At 45.3% G+C, this 22,147-nt stretch overlaps 1 protein-coding gene across 1 annotated transcript in view; it reads right to left on the minus strand.

Moving 5' to 3' along the window:
- LOC141132194 (phospholipid-transporting ATPase IC-like) overlaps positions 1 to 22,147 on the minus strand; it is a 151,614-nt gene that overhangs the window by 46,082 nt on the left and 83,385 nt on the right. Inside the window, exons 14-17 of the mRNA XM_073620313.1 lie at positions 19,403 to 19,446; positions 16,424 to 16,580; positions 11,250 to 11,441; positions 3,627 to 3,739 (exon numbers count right to left, since the gene is read on the minus strand). Coding sequence (XP_073476414.1) covers positions 3,627 to 3,739; positions 11,250 to 11,441; positions 16,424 to 16,580; positions 19,403 to 19,446 — 506 coding nt within the window. The remainder of the gene's footprint in view (positions 1 to 3,626; positions 3,740 to 11,249; positions 11,442 to 16,423; positions 16,581 to 19,402; positions 19,447 to 22,147) is intronic.

Consider the following 22,147-nt stretch of genomic DNA (forward strand, 5'->3'; position numbering starts at 1 on the left):
GGTCCAAGAACCGAGCCTTGGGAGACCCCCACAGAAAGGGGCAATGGAGAGGAGGAGACAGAGTTGTAGGTGACACTGAAGGAGCGCTGTGATAGATAGGCAGAGAACCAGGATAGAGCAGAATCTCCGAGGCCAAGGGAATGTAGCTTATTGAGAAGGAGCGGGTGGTCAACAGTATCAAAGGCCGCAGAGAATTGCTTCTACTGAATGATTACTTCTTTTATTTTGTATGTTTTTTGTTTTGTTTTTTTTTTTACAGGTACGAAATAAACTAAACTAAACTAAAATTATATGAAGTCAAGTCAAATTGCTTTGGATTCAACTTTTGTGTCATATTGAAGAGTTAAGCTGCCTGTGGATGGTTCCAAGTCAGTAGGTGACCAGACTGTCTGGACAGACTGGGTATGTCAATGTATAAAGTTGTATTTAAAACAAGATACAACTAGCAATAACTCACAGCAGCCAAGAATTAAATATATGCATGTCAAATAAAGTGTGTTTCAATTTGCTTTAAAAGAGAAAAATCCTTTTTTTATCCTCAGTGGTATTAGGATAGCTCACTGTATACACACACTATATTCCTGACTATGGAGTACATTTTTTCCTACAAACTGCATTTGGTGTGCAATATCCTTGTTACTTTATAACTGACATTATTTTCTTATGTTGCTTCACTTTCCAATCACAGGCTGGGGGCAGGAAAATGAACAAGCTTACATAGTTACATAGTTATTCAGGTTGGAGAAAGACACAAGTCCATCCATTTCAACCATAAAAATGAATAAATAAATAAAATATAATATCATACAATCCCATTAACCCAAATCTATACCCACAGTTGATCCTTGAGGAAGGCAAAAGCATGATCCAGTTTGCTACAGCAGTGGAAAAATTTCCTTCCTGATCCCCCGAGAGGCAATCAGATTTTCCCTGGATTAACATTACCTATGAATGTCAGTACCCAATTATATTATGTACATTTAGGAAAGACTCCAGGCCTTTCTTAAAGCAATCTACTGAGCTGGCCAGAACCACCCCTGGAGGGAGTCTAGTCCACATTTTCACAGCTCTTACTGTGAAGAAACCTTTCCGTATTTGGAGATTAAATCTCTTTTCCTCTAGGCGTAAAGAGTGCCCCCTTGTCCTCTGTGTTGACCGTAAAGTAAATAACTTAACACCAAGTTCACTATATGGACCCCTTATATATTTATACATGGTGATCATATCCCCCCTTAATCTCCTCTTCTCAAGACAGACTAAATTCAGTTCCTCTAATCTTTCCTCATAGCTGAGCTTCTCTATGCCTCTTATCAGTTTGGTTGCCCTTCTCTGCACTTTCTCCAGTTCCCTGATATCCTTTTTTGTGAACTGGTGCCCAAAACTGAACTGCATATTCCAGATGAGGTCTTACTAATGATTTGTACAGGGGCAAAATGATATCTCTCTCTCTGGAGTCCATACCTCTCTTAATACAAGAAAGGACTTTGCTTGCTTTGGAAACCGCAGCTTGGCATTGAATGCTATTATTGATTATATTATAGATCCTTCTCCACTACGGATTCCCCCAGTTGTACTCTCCCTAGTATGTATGATGTATGCATATTCTTAGCCCCCAAGTGCATAACTTTACATTTATCAACGTTAAACCTCATCTGCCACATAGTCGCCCAATAAGTGCATTGAGGTCGGCTTGTAAGTTGGAGACATCCTGTAAGGACGTTATTCCACTGCATAGTTTGGTGTCATCTGCAAACACTGAAATGGTAATTTTAAAGCGGAGTTCCACACAAAAATGGAACTTCCGCTTTTCTGAACCCTCCCCCCCTCCGGTGTCACATTTGGCACCTTTCAGGGGGGAGGGGGGTGCAGATACCTGTCTAAGACAGGTATTTGCACCCACTTCCGGATTAGACTCCCATGGGAGTCTATGCCTCTTCCTGTCCCTCCGCGCTGTCTCTTGGGAAACACACAGCTCCCAGGAGAGAGCGGGGACCACTTACGATGCGCAGCGCGACTCGCGCATGCGCAGTAGGGAACCGGGAAGTGAAGCCGCAACGCTTCACTTCCTGATTCCCTCACCTAGGATGACGGCGGCAGCTGCCGAGAACCGAGCGGGTTCTCGGCATCGCCTGCCAACATCGCTGGACCCTGGGACAGGTAAGTGGCTATGTAATAAAAGTCGGCAGCTGCAGTATTTGTAGCTGCTGGCTTTTAATATTTTTTTTTTTTTGGCGGTGTGGGTGGACCCCCGCTTTAATCCCAGACCCTATATCATTTATAAAGATTAGTAAAAAAAAATAAATGCTTGAATGCATAAAAATGTCTGAAAGCATGGTCTGAAAACATGTACCATTCAGACCATGCTGCAAGTTACACTCATGTTTAGAGTGTAACACAGCCCTCAAAGCACCTAAATCTCTTCTTCCACCTTACGGAATCTAGGGGACCTTTTCTCCACTGGCTGTCAGATTTGAATATCGGCATGGCTGTGCATGGCTCCACCTGCTACCAGAGTAGTACTCAAGGTACTACAAGTGCAGTGATGCCACAACACTTCCTGCTCTTCCAGCACTGAAACTAAAGGTCCATACCTCGATACAGACATGAGCTGGAAGAAAATTCTGCAGCAGAAAGAGCATCGCACCCTCGAGCCCCAGATCCACTGATCGCAATGCTTTGCAGGCTCAAATGCAAACGAATACATTTACATCTTTGTTCGTTTTCAATATTGGTGCATTTGTTTTTATTTATATTTGCAAAAGGTGGAATTATCCTGTAGCCTCCTTGACGGTAATCCCGAGTGTGGCTCGAGGTTAATTTTCAGCACCATTAGTGGTAACCCCAAGCCACCCTCGGGATTGCATTGCAGGATCCTGGAAGAGGTTACTTACCTTGTCCCCAGGATCCTACGATGTCCCCCCGCTGTGTCCATGGACTCTGTGCTCCGCCACAATGTCCTGTGTGCCGGGCTCTGTTCCCTGCGAGCGTGGCAACGCACGGGGGCGGAGCCTGGCGGCAAATTCAAAAAAAGTGAAAATTCATAACATGTACAGTACACTGTAATCTTACAGATTACAGTACTGTATGAAATCATTTCACATCCCTTTTGTCCCCAGTGCTTTGTCCAATGCCCTGCATGCAGTTTTATATTATATATACTGTTCTTTCTGCCTGGAAACTGGAGATTGTCCATAGCAACCAAAAAGTGTCCCTTTACGTCACAAGTGGTTTTAGACCAGCTAGAAAAGAGCGATAGTAAATTAGAACACTTGCAGAATTGAGCGATAGTGAATCGTGGGGAAATGTATTTTATTATTATTATTTTTTATAATTATTTATATTTATTTATTTATTATATTATAATTTATGATTTTGTTTTTCAAACTTCATCATACCCGGGATATCTACTAGACTCTTGATGGACAGATATAAGTGTGTTATTGCTAAGAATTACAGGCCTACAATATAAAACGCCAAATTTCTATGCAAAATAATTGTACCGCTTTGAACGCAAAAATCTGAAATAATCATACCGCCAGGGGGGTTAAGGAACCCGAAGGCAAAAGAGAATTGTGCCAAATAAAAATCCCCCACCCCCATGTCACTGTAATGTAATACAGACTCACATCTAACGCCTTCTGAGTCGGTTCCTTGATTAAGTTGTTCGAATGCAGCCGAGCATATATGATGGTGTCAGCGCCTTTACAGTAAAGTCTTATCTTCCCATCTGGATACCGTACTGCAAAAAAACAGAGACAAAGTGCTTGTTTTTAAATCTGCAACACTGCTTCAATAAAATAGTAAACTTACACTACAGGCTTTTGTAAATGGGTGCCAAAACCACAAAATTTTTAAGCAATCAAACATATTTTCTTTTTTACTGATCTGAACACAGCACATTGCTTTCGATGGGCCTGTACACACAGACATACAAATATCAGTAAACTAGCACCGCATTAAAAAAAAAAAAATACAAAAATTGGCATTACTGGTAAGTATTTTACACGCCTACATGTGAGTATGCACATCAGTTACACCTGTTCCTTGAATAGTAGATTTTGTAATTTTTTTTTGTGGGTATACACATTGTAATATGGAGAGCCCAAGATCACTAACAATCAAAAACAGGTTTCTTCTGCAAAAATAAAGCACGGTTCACAATCATGGTAACATCAAATCACTGCTAATATACCAGTCCCACACTTAGTTTTGATGCTTCCACCTGCTTCGGGATACAAGAAAAGCCACAGGAGCTCAATGGCGTCACTAGGGGGGGCAGTGGGGGCCCTGACCCCCCCAGCATTATGCTGTGCCCCAACATGTCCCCCCCCAATTAAAAAAACATTTTTATTTTATTTTTTACAAAAAGGCAATGTCTTTTTGTTTGCATTTGTAGCAGATGCGCCGCATCTTACTTGGGCCGCCGCTGGAGTAACACAGTCTCTATTGAGAAGGAGAGCGTCCCCAGTCAGCTCCTGGTGTTTCCCCCCCCCTTTCCCTCTGCTCGCTGACACTGCATAATGCGAGCGCTCACACAACCACGGCCGCCCGATCTGCTCCTTCCCCTGCATCCTCATTGGCAGGGAGAAGAGCGAGTTGCAGGAAGGACTCCACCAGGACTCTCAGTTACTGAAAAAACAGACTGATTTCTCCCGTTCTTAGGACAGGAGAACCAGCCTGTAAATTCCAAGAGATACCAGACCAGTGCTGTCAATAGCAGGGGCAGGACAGCAAGAGCAGAACACCAGGGCCCGCTGGCAAGACAACCTTTGCAACCCTGATAGTTCTCCCACTGCTTTGGACCCTTATATTTTCTTGGTATGCTGGTGACAGATATCTCTTGTTTTCTGCCACCCTGGGGGGGGGGCCCAATACAATAAATATATATTTTTTTGCATTTTATAGTTGCCCCCCTGCTTTTGTCCCTGTCCCCCCATGTGCCCCCCCTATGAAAGCTGGAGACGCCACTGCAGGAGCTTAGCAAAACAGTGCCCAGATAGTTTACACTTTGTCACAGCTGTGAAGCACTCCATGCTCTCTCATACACATGTGCTGACTCCGCGTACACACGGTCGGACTTTTCGGCTACAAAAGTCCGACAGCCCTTTTGACGGACTTTTGGCGGACTTGCGGCCAGGGCCGATCCTGGACGGGGTGCACGGGGTGCAGGGCACCCAGGCGCCACAGAGGTGGGGGCGCTGAAGTGCCAGAGTGCTCCCCTCCCTCCTCCTCCTCCTCTTCCTTGTCTGTAGGCGGCTCTCTGCTGGTCGCTGCCTCGACCTGCCGAGTGCCGAAGCCCACCCTCCCTCCTCCTGTCAGAGGAGGAGAGCGAAATTAGATCAGAGCGGCTGTCTCTGTGTGCGAGACCAGCCGCGCAGTGATGTGACTGACGTCACTGGGGGGGGGCGGCCCATGCCCGTGCCCAACGTGTTCCAGACAGTTCTCCTCCTCCGACCTCCTGTGTCTCACTGACGCATGCTGCCCAAGCCTGACACACTCCACCCTGGCGGCGCGGCTGCACACTGTCCTCTCCTCTCCAGCTGCTGCCCAGGTGTTTTAAATTAACCTAATGTGGGGGGGTGGTTTGTCCTGGGGGGGTCTATACTAATGTAGGGGGGGTGGTTTTGTCCTGGGGGGTCTATACTAATGTAGGGGGGTGGTTTGTCTTGGGGGGGTCTATACTAATGTAGGGGGGTGGTTTATCCTGGGGGTCTATACTAATGTACGGGGGTGGTTTCTCCTGGGGGGTCTATACTAATGTAGGGGGGTGGTTTGTTCTGGGGGTCTATACTAATGTAGGGGGGGTGGTTTCGTCCTGGGGGTCTATACTAATGTAGGGGGGGGGTTTCGTCCTGGGGGGTTCATACTAATGTAGGGGGGGTGGTTTCGTCCTGGGGGGGTCTATACTAATGTAGGGGGGTGGTTTCGTCCTGGGGGTCTATACTAATGTAGGGGGGTGGTTTGTTCTGGGGGTCTATACTAATGTAGGGGGGTGGTTTGTTCTGGGGGGTCTATACTAATGTAGAGGGGTGGTTTGTCCTGGGGGGTCTATACTAATGTAGGGGGGGTGGTTTTTCCTGGGGGGGCTATAGTAATGTAGGGGGGGTGGTTTGTCCTGGGGGGGTCTATACTAATGTAGGGGGGGTGGTTTGTCCTGGGGGGTCTATACTAATGTAAGGTGGGTGGTTTGTCCTGGGGGGTCTATAGTAATGTAGGGGGGATGGTTTGTCTTGGAGGTCTATACTAATGTAGGGGGGGTGGTTTCGTCCTGGGGGTCTATACTAATGTAGGGGGGTGGTTTGTCCTGGGGGGTCTGTACTAATGTAGGGGAGGTAGTTTGGCTGGGGGGGTCTGTACTAATGCAGGGGGGTGGTTTGTCAGGGGATCTGTACTAATAGAGGGGGGTGGTTTGTTCTGGGGGGTCTGTACTAATAGAGGGGGGAGTTTGTTCTGGAGGGTCTGTACTGAGGGACGACTATAGTTGGTGGAGGGGGGTGACACCATGTTTTACCGCACTGGGTGACACCAACCCTAGTGACGCCACTGTAGCCGTGGGCTCTTATTTCCCCCCTCCCTCCCCTCCTTCTGCGTGCTGCTGTACTAGTGAGTGGCGCACTATGTTTCTTCCCCTGCCTTCATATCGGCCAGGGAAGAAAAAAAAAAGGAGCACAGAAGAGGATTGTGGGACATGTAGTCCCGAGGACTGGCAGCCCCACTGTAACACGGAAACTGCAGCCCACACAGCATGCTCAACTGAATGGGAGAGAGAGAGAGACAGGAGCCTGGGAAAGCTTTCAGGGAAGTAAACCCAGGACTCCAGAGGGAGAGGGCAAAGCTGAGGGAACACCATCAGAGAGAGAAACCCACTGCCCTGCGCCACCAGAGGGAAAGACACACAGCCTGGCGCCATCCCTGGTGGAGAAAGTCATTGCAGAAGTACAGATCTGGGTGCTACCCAACGGAATCGCCACGGGCAATTCAGAGTGAGCAGATTCCTGATCAGAGGAACGGTTGTTGCTGTATCGCTGGGTCAGGTGAGAGGGCCGATCGGCCATTATTTACTAACGTCATAAGAACTGCAGTCTCTGACCATCTCTTGTATTATGTCTGCAGTCTCTGACCATCTCTTGTATTATGTCTGCAGTCTCTGACTATCCCCTATACTATGTCTGCAGTCTCTGACCATCTCTTGTAACATGTCTGCAGTCTCTGACCATTTCCACTAGTATGTCTCTGACCGTCTCCTGTAGTATGTCTGCAGTCTCCAAACATCTCTTGTAATATGTCTGCAGTCTCTGACCATCTCTTGTATTATGTCTGCAGTCTCTGGCCAAATCTTGTATTATGTCTGCCGTCTCTGACCATCTCCTGTATTATGTCTGTAGTCTCTGACCATCTCTTGTGTCATGTCTGCAGTCTCTGACCATCTCTTGTAACATGTCTGCAGTCTCTGACCATCTTCTGTATTATGTCTGCAGTCTCTGACCATCTCTTGAAACATGTCTGCAGTCTCTGACCATCTCCTCTATTATATCTCTGACCGTCTCCTGTAGTATGTCTGCAGTCTCTAAACATATCTTATAATATGTCTGCAGTCTCTGACCATCTCCTGTACTATGTCTGCAGTCTCTGACCATCTCTTGTAACATGCCTGCAGTCTCTGACCATCTCTTTTATCATGTCTGCAGTCTCTGACCATCTCCTGTACTATGTCTGCAGTCTCTGACCATCTCTTGTAACATGCCTGCAGTCTCTGATCATCTCTTGTAACATGTCTGCAGTCTCTGATCATCTCTTGTATCATGTCTGCAGTCTCTGACCATCTCTTGTATTATGTCTGCAGTCTCTGACCATCTCTTGTAACATGTATGCAGTCTCTGACCGTCACCTGTAGTATGTCTGCAGTCTCTGACCATCTCCTGTAATATGTTCGTATTCTCTGACCATCTCCTGTACTATGTCTGCAGTCTGACCAGTCTCTGACCATCTCCTGTAGCATGTCTGCATTCTCTGGCCAAATCTTGTATTATGTCTGCAGTCTCTGACCATCTCTTGTGTCATGTCTGCAGTCTCTGACCAATTTCTGTATTATATCTCCAGTTTCTGACTGTCTCCTGTAGTATGTCTGCAGTCTCTGACCATCTCCTGTATTATGTCCGCATTCTCTGACCATCTCCTGTACTATGTCTGCAGTCTCTGACCATCTCTTGTAACATGTCTGCAGTCTCTGACCATCTCTTGTAACATATCTGCAGTCTCTGACCATCTCTTGTAACATGTCTGCAGTCTCTGATCATCTCTTGTAACATGTCTGCAGTTTCTGACCATCTCTTGTAAGATGTCTGCAGTCTCTGACCATCTCTTGTAACGTCTGCAGTCTCTGACCATCTCTTGTGTCATGTCTGCAGTATCTGACCAATTCCTGTATTATATCTCCAGTCTCTGACCATCTCCTGTAATATGTCTGCATTCTCTGACCATCTCCTGTACTATGTCTGCAGTCTCTGACCGTCTACTGTAGTATGTCTGCAGTCTCTGACCATCTCTTGTAACATGCCTGCAGTCTCTGACCATCTCTTGTATCATGTCTGCAGTCTCTGATCATCTCTTGTATCATGTCTGCAGTCTCTGACCATCTCCTGTACTATGTCTGCAGTCTCTGACCATCTCTTGAAACATGTCTGCAGTCTCTGACCATCTCTTGTATCATGTCTACAGTCTCTGACCATCTACTGTACTATGTCTGGGGGCTCTTTCTAACAGACTCTCTAACAGAAGCCCTCTCTGTGTGCATCAGAGAGACTCCCCTCCAGGTCTCATTAGTGTAAGCTCTTCCTGTATTTGCTTTATTGAGAGATCATGGGAGGATCCTAGGATAACGAAGACTGTTTAGGAGAGCATCTCTGTGTTTGAGTCATTGCCATAGAAACATTTGTAAAGGGGAGGAGTTGGTAAGAAGACCACGCCCACGTGTGGGCACCAGAAATATTTCTGCACCCAGGCGTCTGTGACCCTAGGATCGGCCCTGCTTGCGGCGGACTTTCTAACGTACGGACTTACCTACACACGATCACACCAAAGTCCCACGGATTCGTATGTGATGACGTACACCGGACTAAAATAAGCAAGTTGATAGCCAGTAGCCAATAGCTGCCCTAGCGTGGGTTTTTGTCCGTCGAATTAGCATACAGACGAGCGGATTTCTGGGTCCGGCGGAGTTACGACGTAAAGATTTGAAGCATGTTCCAAATCTAAAGTCCGTAAGATTTGCGACTGGAAAAGTCCGCTGAAAGTCCGGGGAAGCCCACACACGATCGTATTGTCCGCTGGATTTGGTCTGTCGGACTTTTGTAGCTGAAAAGGCCGACCGTGTGTACGCCCCATAAGGATGAGCTCTGTGTGTTCGCACAGCCCATGTGTAGAGCCCACCAGGACGTCAGCACTGCGCTGCGCTAATCACAGACGGTGAGACATTTCCCCGATCTCTGCAGCCGCACATCGGGACAATGTCTCACTGCCTGTGATTAGCGCAGCGCAGTGCCAAATTCCTGACGGGCTCTGCACATGGGCAGTGCGAACACGCTGGAGCTCATCCTTAGCTGACTCCTTCCTGCTGCCTTTCAAGCTTCTCTTGCAGGTAGTTTAACCCTTTCCGGACCAAAGTTCTTGTATTCAGGGTTTTGAGGCTCTTTCCCACCCAAAAAGTCTCTCCGAGACCCAAATGAGGACTTATTAATCCAGAGAGTGTTGAACTTGGTTCTTTCCTCTCGAACTGGACTACCCTGTAAAGGTTTAGGAGTGTCTCTATGGGAATGTTTGACCATTCTTCCAGAAGCGCATTTGTGAGGTCAGGCACTGATGTTGGATGAAAAACCTGGCTCGCAGTCTCCGCTCTAATTCATCCCAAAGGTGTTCTAGTTCCTCCACCCCAAACTCGCTCATCCGTATCTTTATGGACCTCGCAGAGAATGCAAGCCAGGCCTTCTCATCCAACATCAGTGCCTGACCTCACAAATGTGCTTCTGGAAGAATGGTCAAACATTCCCATAGACATCTTGTGGACAGCCTTCCCAGAAGAGTTGAAGCTGTTAAAGCTGCAAAGGGTGGGCCAACTCAATATTGAACCCTACGGACCAGGACTGGGATGCCATTAAAGTTCATGTGCGTGTAAAGGCAGGCGTCTCAATACTTTGGACAATATAGTGTATTTCCCATCCAGGACCCATCCCTGTACAACATACACGTGCCTCTTCTTGTGGGATTGTGAATACTATACGGATTGTACTCCTGTTTTTTGTGCAGGAACTTACTGCCAGGAAGATTCACTGTTCATACCTCAGTATCATATGCAAGGATCTTAAAATATGATTTATATGCTATAATGTGCCTGTACAAGGCTTTACAGGCAGTCCCCGAGTTACGAACGGGTTAGGGACTGCCGGTTTGTTCTTAAGTCGGATTTGTTCGTAAGACGGAAGCGTATGCGCAGAACGGCGGAGATGTAGTTTTCCAATGTTTTCTGAAGTTCTGTCAAGTAGCCGTACATGCGCAGACGTCGTTTACCGATGTGTCCACCGTCGAAAACTGGCCTGTGCGTGCGCAGAGCGTCTCGCCGCCTCCCGTTTATAAGTAGGAGTCGTTCGCAAGTCGGAGGTTCGTAACTCGGGGACCTCCTTTTCTGAGTACAGGAACAGAATAGGGATACCTGAGATACCAACAATCGAAAAATCAGAGCTGGGAGCTCTCTCCCCACCCCCCCTTGTGACAGCTTTGCATGCCTGAGAGGCCAATCACAAAGCAGCAGTGCTGTCATGTGAAGGGAAGGGTAGTGAGTCACATGCTCCTCCATACCCAGAAGTATGAGTAGCTCTCTTTGCTCTCAGTAGACAAACAGAGAGCAGAGAAGCAAAAGGGAAGGTAGGTATGTGCAGCTGGGGAAGGGCAGCAGTTCATGGCCAAAGCACAGGTTGACTGTAAATTGCCCTGTGTGCATAAATTGTGTTCTCGAACACCTTTTCTATTCCAATGCTCCATCAGCATGACTTGTCAATGGACAGAAGAGGGGGAGAAGAAGCCTATCACAAGTACAGGTCTTCTAATGTGCCTAAATCATTGTTCTCATCAAGAGCAGTTGAGCAACGGTTGAGCAAATTACACGATCACATAATTCAGCTGAATCGGGTGACTGTCACCTTCCTATAGGTAATTTGATTATGCAAATATGGTCAGTGGTGGGGTTACACACTTACCTATCACAGACATGCGTTTTCTATCACTGTTAAAGTCCAGGATGGCCAGACGTTCATATGTGACCTCCTTTCCCAGCTCGCTAATGGTGATGGTGCTCTGAGTTCTCGATAGAAACACAAATCCAAAGTTCCTGGCTGCTGTCACCAGCGCTCCTTCATCCGGTGATGCCGCTTCATAGCACAACTCTCCCTCTAAAAATACAAGACATGGAAGTATAATTAATCCCATATTACACGGGACATGGAATCGAAATATTAGGGACCAGGATACTAAAGATATGTTATGCAATATGAGAGAGCTATTAAAGGTTCTTTCTTGTCAAATTTGATATTTTAGCAGTGATAGGAATACAGAGATCACAGTGTACAGTACTTACCTAGAATATGTGTTCTCTAATGTGTGTAGAACGGGTCACACTGTTGAGTAAAATCCTTTGGTCTGGTAATTCAGCATTCTGAGAACACCTAATCCCAGGTTCCTGATTCTGCAGGCCAGGGATTCCTGACTCTGCCTTCGAAATTCTGTTTGCAGTCTAATTATTTAAAGACCTTTTTAGTGACATTAAATAATATCCCTATTCTTCAAAATAACCCATACACCTCTACTACATTTAAATGGGATATGTACTGTGGTTTTTAACATCCCCGTGATAAGTGCTGTGCCAGGGTATTCACCATTGGAAGTTTTTTTTGTTTGTTTACTTGAAACTCTACCTCATTAGTTGAGTAACGTTGCACCGTATGATTACATGTTGGGCATTGTCTGTACTTTTCCACAGTTGGTCACAAAGGGATGTGCCAAGTTCAGAGGTGGGAAAAGTAAGGAGGTGTTCGTACCACTGTTGGTGTTGGTACCATTTTCCCTTTGTCTACTAGGTAGCACCCTTCCCGTAGATAACTAGAGGGTTGCTTTAGTGAGTCAAGAGAACTGGAGTGGGACTCTGGAGCTGGCCCCCATTAGACTTGGTAGGGCCTATTCTACTATGATGTAGGACTACCAATGATTGGTATTTCTCAGCTGGGGAATACCTGTAAAGGCCCCAGTGCTCTGGATATGATGGAGATGGGAGACAGAGCATAAATGGCCCATCCTGGGAAAGTGCCAACCATGGTAAAAAAGAACTGTGATCAGGTGCCTAGGATATCATGCCTCCATCCCCATATATAAAATATACACACAACCAATATTCGCCCATGGGATTTTAAGACCCCTTTCACACTGAGGCAGTTTTCAGGTATTTTAGCGCTAGAAAAAGGCGCCTGTAAAGCGCCTCAAAAACTGCCTCCCATTCATTGCAATGGGTGCCTTCACACCTGGGCGTTGTGCTTGCGGGATGTTAGGAAAAGTCTTGCAAGCAGCATCTTTGGGGCTGGTTGGGAGCTACGTGTACAGTGCTCCTAAAATGGCCCTGCTTATTGCAATGAATGGGCTGTGCTTCCGAAGCGCCTGAAAAGCGCTTCGGAAGTGCCGCAACATGGGAGTTTTTTAACCCCTTTTTTGTGGTTAAAAGCACCCTGCTAGTGACAGAAAAGCATCACCAAAGCGCTGCTTATTAGCGGTAAAGCGCCGCTAAAATGAGCAACGCTTTACCGCAAGTGCATGGGTGTCCCCAGTGTGAAAGGGGTCGTAACAAAAGTTATAAAATATCAATTTATTGTACAAGAATTGGACACATAAAACAGGGATCTATCAATGAAACAAACAGATCCCCATTCTGACAGATCCCCCTAGTGATCAGGAACAGCGATCTCTCTGTACTCCCAATCAATCCCCCCCCCCTACAGTTAGAAACACCACCCAGGGAACACATTTAACTCCTTGATTACCCCCTAGTGTTAACCCCTTCCCTGCCAGTGACATGTATACAGTAATCAGTGTATTTTTATAGCACTGATCGCTGTATAAATTTCAATGGTCCCAAAAAAGTGTCAAAAGTGTCCGATCTGTCTACTGCAATGTCGCAGTCCCACTAAAAATCGCTGATCACCGCCATTACTAGTAAAAGAAAAAAAAAATGCCATAATTCTATTCCCTATTTTGTAGATGCTATAACTTTTGCGCAAACCAATCAATATACGCTTATTGCGATTTTTTTTTTTTTTTTTTACCAAAAATATGTAGAAGAATACATATTGGCCTAAACTGATGAAAAATTTTTTTTTTTTTTTTTTTTTTTTGGAGGATATTTATTATAGTTCAAAGTAAAAAATATTGTTTTTTTTGTCAAAATTATGTGTCTTTTTTTGTTTATAGGGCAAAAAAAACGCAGAGGTGCTCAAATACCACCAAAAGAAAGCTCTAATTGTGGGAAAAAAGGACATCAATTTTCTTTGGGTGCAGCGTTGCATGACCGTGAAATTTTTCTCTGTATCATATCTGGTCTCATTTATTATGACCGTTTACATTTAGCGCTGCACATTTACCAGTTATTTTCACTTGCAATTGTCTCTTGCTGTGCTGGCTGCTGTCTTGTGTTTTAGGTGACAGCGAGGTATTTTTCACTTCTTCACATTGTATACTCTGAACAGAACTGTAGTATATACTCTGCACTGCACTAAATACTGTACACTGAATGCACTGTATTATATACTGTATAGTATACACCATCTACACTGTATTATATACTATACACCAACTGCAATGTATTATATACTGTACACCGACTGCACTGTATTATATACTGTACACACTGTATTAAATACTGTGTACACCTCCTGCACTGTAATATATTATGTACACCACCTGCACTGTATTATATACTGTACACCGCCTAAAGTGTATTATATACTGTGCACTGACTGTACTGTATTATATACTGTGTACACCGTCTGTACTGTATTATGTACTGTACACCGCCTGCACTGTATTATATACTGTACGGCTGCACTGTATTATATACTGTACACTGACTGCAATCTATTATATACTGTACACAATGTATTATTTACTGTGTACACTGCCTGCACTGTATTATATACTGTACACTGACTGCACTGTATTATATACTGTACACTGCCTGACGTGTATTATATACTGTGCACCGACTGCACTGTATTATATACTGTACACTGACTTCAATTTATTATATACTGTGTACACCGCCTACACTGTACTATATACTGTACACCGACTGCACTGTACTATATACTGTACACAGCCTGCACTGTATTATATACTGTACACCGACTGCACTGTATTATATACTGTACACCGACTGCACTGTATTATATACCGTACATATACACTGTATTATACATTCCACACTGCCCTGTATTATACATTCCACACTGCCCGCATGCTCTATCCACTAACTAACCTGCCTAATCTCTCTCCTGTCTCCACATCAGCACACTACATACGGCCGCCATGTAAGCAGCCTTATATAGTGTGGGGCGTGGATTTAGCCCCTGAGCGATGATTGGCCTCATGGCTCTGACAGTACATTGTGCTGTGATCTCGCAGTGCATTATGGGGTGCTCGTCAGTGAGCGAACGTCCCCTGCGCGCCCCATATGTTCATTTGTTCTACGAACAACAGACCACCTGATGACCATCCCTATCTATATTGTGTTCAATCAGTACCAACATTGGGGTTTCAGACTGCTATTGCACATTTTTTATATTTTCAGTTTCAGTTTTTTCAACACACAATTAGTATAGTACCTCCTTAGCATACATATTAACCTCACTTGTAAAACATTGAGATAATTTTCTTGTCTATATTACCAGTTCCTGGAGGTACTTAAAGCGGAGTCCCACCCTAAAGTGGAAGCTCTGCTTATCTGCCTCCCCCTCCCTCCGAGACAGGTACCCGTCCCCACTTCAGAGAGATCTCACTGTGTCAAGATCATTCGGAAGTTCCGGCTCCCTCCTCCTTCCCATGCTGCTAGGCCATTCAGAAAGCACAGCGCTCTCCGCGCATTCGCAGTAGGGAACTGGCTGTGAAGCTGAAAGGCTTCACTGTCAGTTTCTCTTACCATGAATGGCGGCAGCAGCACCCAAAAGGCCATGAAAACATTGGCTGGGGTGCCAACATCGCTGGATTTCAGGACAGGTGAGTTTCCTTATATTAAAAGTCAGCAGCTACAGTATGTGTGGCTACTGACTTTAATTTTTTTTTTTCCTGGGGGGGGGGTCTTTGGGGGCGTAACTCCGCTTTAGTATACTTTTAATTTCTTTTCACCCTCTCCCCTTTTTTCAGGTTGGTTTTTGGTAATTTGGTATGTATTATTTACCATAGCCATGATCTCTTGTGCCACCTCATTGGTTTTCCCATTGGGTGACCCCTTCCATTACCCCTGTGTCAGACACTGAGCAGCGGTCACCGTTTGGAGGCGCTATGTTTTATCAAGTTCCAAGCTGGATGTAAGTCCCTTTAAGAACATCAATATGTAGAGTGGTGGCCCCCCACCCCTGCCTTTCTAGGGAGTGCTTTAATATAATTTTATGTATTTGTTTTTTAGGGTCCTGTTGTTGGAGGCATCTGCTCCAGAAGAAGTGAAAGTATTCACAAAATAATTCGAGTTACAAGATGCGTTCCTCTCATATTGCAATCATCTTGGTTGTGCAAAGCATGTACTTGAAAATATACCAGCTTGATGTACAGTATATATTGTTATGTGTGATCCATTGGCTTGATTTGCCAAACATTTTTTATGTGTACTTTATACATTTATGTATCCAATTCCTGTACAATAAATTGATATTTTATGACTTTTGTATTATGCCTCATTTAAAGTCCCATGGGCGAATATTGGCTGTGGGAGTGCCAACCACAGTTGCCATATTGGTGAGAAGTTGTATGCCCCAAAGGTATATGCCTGAAGATGTCTACCTTGAAGTGTACAAGTAAAGCTTTGAAAACTATTTGGACTTTTTTACTGATGTTGGCCTTTCCTTAGAACTGTTATCTGGTTTCTCTGAGAAGTATGTGGGATGAGGGATTTGGGAAGATAAAGTACCTGTGCTGGTGAATGTGCACTATTCGACTCCCTTTGGGAGCAGGGACTCACACTAACTTAAGAAGGGCAGGAGGTCTGTTGGTGTTAAACAGAAAGACAATGTATGCCTATGTTATTTGGCCTGGCCTACACTTATATCTGTAGATCATTTTTTTTGAGCTTTAAAATAAGTATCATTTTAAACCAGCTGACACATAAACAAGAAGCACATACCTTCTGTCTTATCCACCATCACCGTGTGACACAAAGCAAGCAACTTAAAGAATTCCCGTACATATGGGTCACTTCCTGACCGGACTTGGTCAACTAAGTTCTTGTCATTGTAGGTAAAGCTGGGATCAGCCAGAGGATTCCAACTGAAGTCCACTTGCTGAAAATAATACACATCAGAAAACATGAGTTTGTCCAAAATAGCAGTCGTAGGCCAACACTTACACTAAGTAGATCTTCTAAAGCCGCCACTGAGGTTTGATTGCAATGACTGCAATTTGAACGCATCCATTGGATCATCAATATAATTATTGAACTCTACATATTGGGGTTGACTTACTGAAGTCAAATAGGCTGTTCACTTTGCAATGATTTTTTTTTTTTAGCTTAGTATATGTGCAAGGAAGATAAAAAAAAACTGTATTTTTTATTGCACATAACTGGATGATGGCTGTCAGCAGAGCTTCGCCTCATTCACTAAGATAAGGGAACATTCATTTGCAAAGTGAACAGCTTATCTGCCTTTAGTTTATCAACCCCATACAGTGTGAATTTTTTTTTCTTTAGTTCGGCATAAAAGGCATAATTGTGTTCTGCAGTACTGTATAATTAAAAGCTAAACATGAAGAATGAAGTCATTACAATACAGCAGTGAAATGTAACTAGGGACAAATGACAAGAGGGCCATGCCTGCAGGTGCCTGAATTAACAATGTTATATAGGGGAGTGATACAGAGAGCTATGGCACGAGTGATCCTATCACTGGTGACAATCCATCAGGACACTATCTGCATGGAGTCTGCATGTTCTTCCTGTGCTTCCATGGGTTTCCTCTGGGTACTTGGTCTCAACCCACCCTCCAAAGACATACTAGTAATGCAAGACTGCGTGTCAGATAGGGTGATCAGCAATATTGGGGTTCCACAGGGGACAGTTCTCTCTCCCTTTCTTTTTACTGTCTACACCACTGATTTCAGCTACCAGACAGAGTCTTGGCATCCTCAGAAGTTTTCTGATGACTCTGCGGTAGTGGGATGTATCAGAGATGGAGAAGAGACTAAGTATACGACTGCGGTGAAGAACTTTGTCACATGGTGTGAGGTTAATCATCTGTATAACTAAATGGGACAAATACAAAGGAGCTGGTTGTGGATTTCAGAAAGAGGAAGCCAACAGTGACCCCAATCTCTGTCAGAGGAGTGGATGTGAAGGTAGTAGAGAGTTACAAGTATCTGGGGGTGCTTATAGATAATAAGCTGGACTGGAGCAAGAACAATGAGGTGCTCTATGGGAAGGGCCAGAGCCGCCTCTACTTTTGAGGAGACTGAGGTCCTTTAACATCTGCCAGACAACGCTGAAGATGTTTTATGATTCTGTAGTAGCCAGCGCTCTCCTGTATGCAGTGGCATGCTGGGGAAGCAGCTTTAGGGTGTCCAACACCAACAGACTTAACAAACTGATTAGCAAAGGCCAGTGATGTTGTTGGATTGGAATTGGAGTATTTTACAACAGTAAACAGAGAGGAGAATGATGTTCAAGTTACGTTCTATCTTGGACAACTCCTCCCACCCATCCACAATATGCTGGTCAGTTTGAGGAGTACCATCAGTGACAAATTGTTACACCCACAATGCACCACAGAGCGACACAGGAAATCATATATAAGATATATAATTATTTTCTGTGAGGGCTGGAGGTGAAGATTTAATTCTGGTTGTGTATGATCAGGATTTTGTGTTGTTTTTATAGTATGTTGATATTGTATTGGTTATTATCTGGGGTGGTGTTAGAGAAAGTGGTGTATTATTTGTATTTGGTAGTTTGCCTGTTATTTTAATCTGTTATTTATTCTATGTTGTATTTTAATTGTATGGATGTTTTATTTGTAGTGTAGTTTTAAATTTGGTATTTGGTGTTAATGACTGTTATTGGTAATTTTGTTGTGTTTTTGCATTTTGTGTTGTGATCTGGTGTTGTCTTTGCTAAGTGTGTCTGTGTCGTAACAATTTCCAAATTTCCCTTTGGGATTAATATAGTATTATGTAGTAGATTAATTGACTCTTGTCTAAATAGGCCCTGGTGTGTGTAAGATAGGAACCTTAGATAGTAATCTCCTCGAGGGCAGGGACTGATGTGAATGTATAGTATGTAAATTGAAGTGCAAATTGTTGGTGCTTTATAAAGAGGTGGGAGAGAATACACATCTCTTTAAAAGGTAAATGCACATCAAAATGGATCAGGCTCCAATGTAAACAAGAACAAGACCAGGGAATTTCCATTGGCATCTGGTGTACCATCCAGTAGCATTGCAGCCAGCGAGAGTCCAGCGGTCGAAGGCCCTTTACATACCATCTCCATCATTAGGGCAGAAGCCATTATCCCAGGCTACAGGGCTGAATTAATTCATGCCAACCTTTTTTAATTGAGCCCATTGCTTTTATCCTTTGTCTGGATTGGTTGTTTAATAAGTGTGCAACCCAACATGACCTATCAAGGTCCCTTTATTGACTGTGACATGGCATGCATGCTTTATCCAGTGGAGGCATTACATATAACACAGTTCCAAGCGCTTACAAGGGAATACAGGCTGTGCTTCTATTTTAAAGGTGTATACTCTGTCACCTTGATCCTAGTTTCACCACCTAGTGAGGGACTGACCTGCAGCAAGCTTGCAGGAAGAGAGTTCACACTTCTTGGGCTTTACTGGACACATGCCTGTTTCAGATCAGTGACTCAGTGAAACCAGGGTCATAATGATAATTGTGTACCTGTACCTTTATAACCAGATTCTGTATATCAATTCTCAGAAGTGCTCAGAGACCAATATAAGGAAATAACACAGATTTCATCATCTAGTTTATGACCCCCCCCCCTCCTCCTATCAATAACCAGCCAAAAAAAGTTGTTAAAGGATTGTTGCTGGCAGGACTGGAACTAGGACATATAGGTATAGGGCAGTTAAAAGAGTTCATGACTACTCACCGCGCTGCCACCTACTAGTTTTCCAGTTGCTGATTGTGGTTCACCTGCAGGAAAGAGAAACAAAAACAGTTAATGCATTAAAATATAACTAAAGCCAACACTTTTTTTTAGTTTTGGATACAATGGAGAGGGATTAGAACACCTGTCAGGTTTTTTATTGGCATTTGTGCTCCCATTAGGGAGATTCACCCTCTCTGTTTGTCATTTACCATTTGGACAAAAACTGAACATGAAAGCAAATCCCCAATTTTAAGTTGTCCCTAGCACTTCTGTGCTAGGGACAACCCAAAACTTGTAATTTTCTTAAAGGGGAAATATTTCACTCATTTTGGCTATGGAACCCAAAATGTGGAATTTTCTTAAAGGGGAAATATTTCACTCATTTTGGCTTTGGAACAGGAAGTGAAGATAAATCTACCCATTTGGACACACATAGCAAGAAAAAAAGCGGTTATAATCCTTTTTACTTTACCTAAAATGAAAAAAAGTCTTTGTTTTTTCCTTAAAAAGAACTCCAACTTGATCAACAAAACCAGTAAACCTTCACAGAATCAGCTTAATTCAAAGGGAATTCAAATACAGCTTAAAACAAGTCAACTCAGTTCAGGACATCAGAGGGAAATCAGAAGCAATTCAGAAGTAAGTCAGAAGTTACAAGGAGCTCAGAAGAAAATCAGAAGGAATGCATCGCAAACTCTTCTGAAATGCAAACAGAAAGCTCCAGAAGCCGATCAGCTTTTGCTCAACTTTAGATTTGAAACATGTTTCAAATCTTTCCGCCGGAACTCCGCTGGACCCAGTTCCTATCGGGAAGCCCGTTCGTCTGTATGCTGGTCCGATGGACCAAATACGACACAAGGGCAGCTACAGCACCTTCCCGTGAGAATGTGTCTCGCGCTGGTTCTCAGTGACAGGGTATAATCTCGCGCTCGCTGCAATAGGAAAAACACACTTTCCCATTGCAGCGAGCGCGAGAAGGAGGCGACAATGGTCGTCTGGTATGGATTTTAAGGGGAACCACCTACGAAAAAACGGCGTAGGGGTCCCCCCAAAATCCATACCAGACCCTTATCCGAGCACGCAGCCCGGCCGGTCAGGAAATGGGGTGGGGACGAGCGAGCGCCCCCCCCCCCTCCTGAACTGTACCAGGCGCATGCCTTCAACATGGGGGGGTGGGTGCTTTGGGGAAGGGGGGCGCCCTGCCCTGCGGCCCCCCCCACCCCAAAGCACCTTCTCCCCATGTTGATGAGGACAAGGGCTCCTTCCCGACAACCCTGGCCGTTGGTTGTCGGGGTCTGCGGGCAGGGAGCTTATCGGAATCCGGGAGCCCCCTTTAATAAGGGGGCCCCCAGATCCCGGCCCCCAGCCCTATGTGAATGAGTATGGGGTACGTCGTACCCCTACCCATTCACCTGGGGAAAAAAAGTGTCAATAAAAACACACTATACAGGTTTTTAAAGTAGTTTATTAGGCAGCTCCGGGGGTCTTCTTCCGATTTCTGGGAGTCTCTTCCGACTTCTCCGCTCTCTCTGACCTCTTCTCCCGGTGTCCGGTTCTTCTCCCGCTCTCCGGCCTCTTCTGCCGGGCTGCTCTGCTATCTTCTGCTCTTTTGCCGTTCTCTTGCTAGCGGTGGCCCGGTCTTCTCCGCCGTCTTCTTCCCTCTTCTCTTCTTCCGCTGTTGACACAACGCTCTCTTCCGCTATTATGCTGTGTTCGAGGTGCGCAATGACTTATATAGGCATGGGTCGTGGTGATCCCGCCCCTTATGACAGCACAGTCCCAGCATGCCCCGGGGGACTGTGACATCATAAGGGGCGGGGTCACCGGGTGACATCACCCGGTGACCATGCCCCATGCCTATATAAGTCGTTGCACACCTCGAACACAGCATTACAGTGGGAGAGAGCGTCGTGTCAACATCGGAAGAAGAGAAGAGGGAAGAAGACCGGGCCACCGCTAGCAAGAGAGCGGCAAAAGAGCAGAAGATAGCGGAGGAGCCCTGTGTAGTGTGTTTTTTATTGACACTTTTTTTTACTCCATACTCATTCACATAAGGTGGGGGGGCCGGGATCTGGGGGCCCCCTCATTAAAGGGGGCTCCCAGATTCCGATAAGCCCCCGCCCACAGACCCCGATAACCCAACGGCCATGGTTGTCGGGAAGGGGCCCTTGTCCTTATCAACATAGGGACAAGGTGCTTTGGGGTGGGGGGCCGCAAGGCGCCCCCCTTCCTCAAAGCACCCTCCCATGTTGAGGGCATGGCCTAGTACGGTTCAGGAGGGGGGGCGCTCGCTCGTCCCCACCCCTTTTCCTGACCGGCTGGGCTGCGTGCTCGGATAAGGGTCTGGTATGGATTTTGGGGTGACCCCCACGCCGTTTTTTTCGCCGTAGGGGGTTCCCCTTAAAATCCATACCAGACCTGAGGGCCTGGTATGCCTCACGATGGGGCTCGCAAGGTGTCAATCTTGCCAATAAAAGCGGCGAGATTGACTTCCCATCGTACCTCATCACGTTCAAAATGAATGGACTTTAGTCCGTGCATGGGCAAGTCCGTTCATTCGGAAGTCCGCCGTAACTCCATCGAAAGTCCGTCGGGAAGACCGGCGGACCTAGTCTGCCGGAAAGTCCAGTCGTGTGTAGGCAAGTCCGTTCGTTCGAAAAGTCCATCGTAAGTCTGCCGGAAGTCCGTCGGGAAGACCGTCGGACCTAGTTTGACAGAAAGTCCAGTCGTGTGTACGCAGCATAA

The sequence above is a fragment of the Aquarana catesbeiana genome, linkage group LG01 (genome assembly GCF_042186555.1).
Source record: "Aquarana catesbeiana isolate 2022-GZ linkage group LG01, ASM4218655v1, whole genome shotgun sequence".
NCBI lineage: Eukaryota > Metazoa > Chordata > Amphibia > Anura > Ranidae > Aquarana > Aquarana catesbeiana.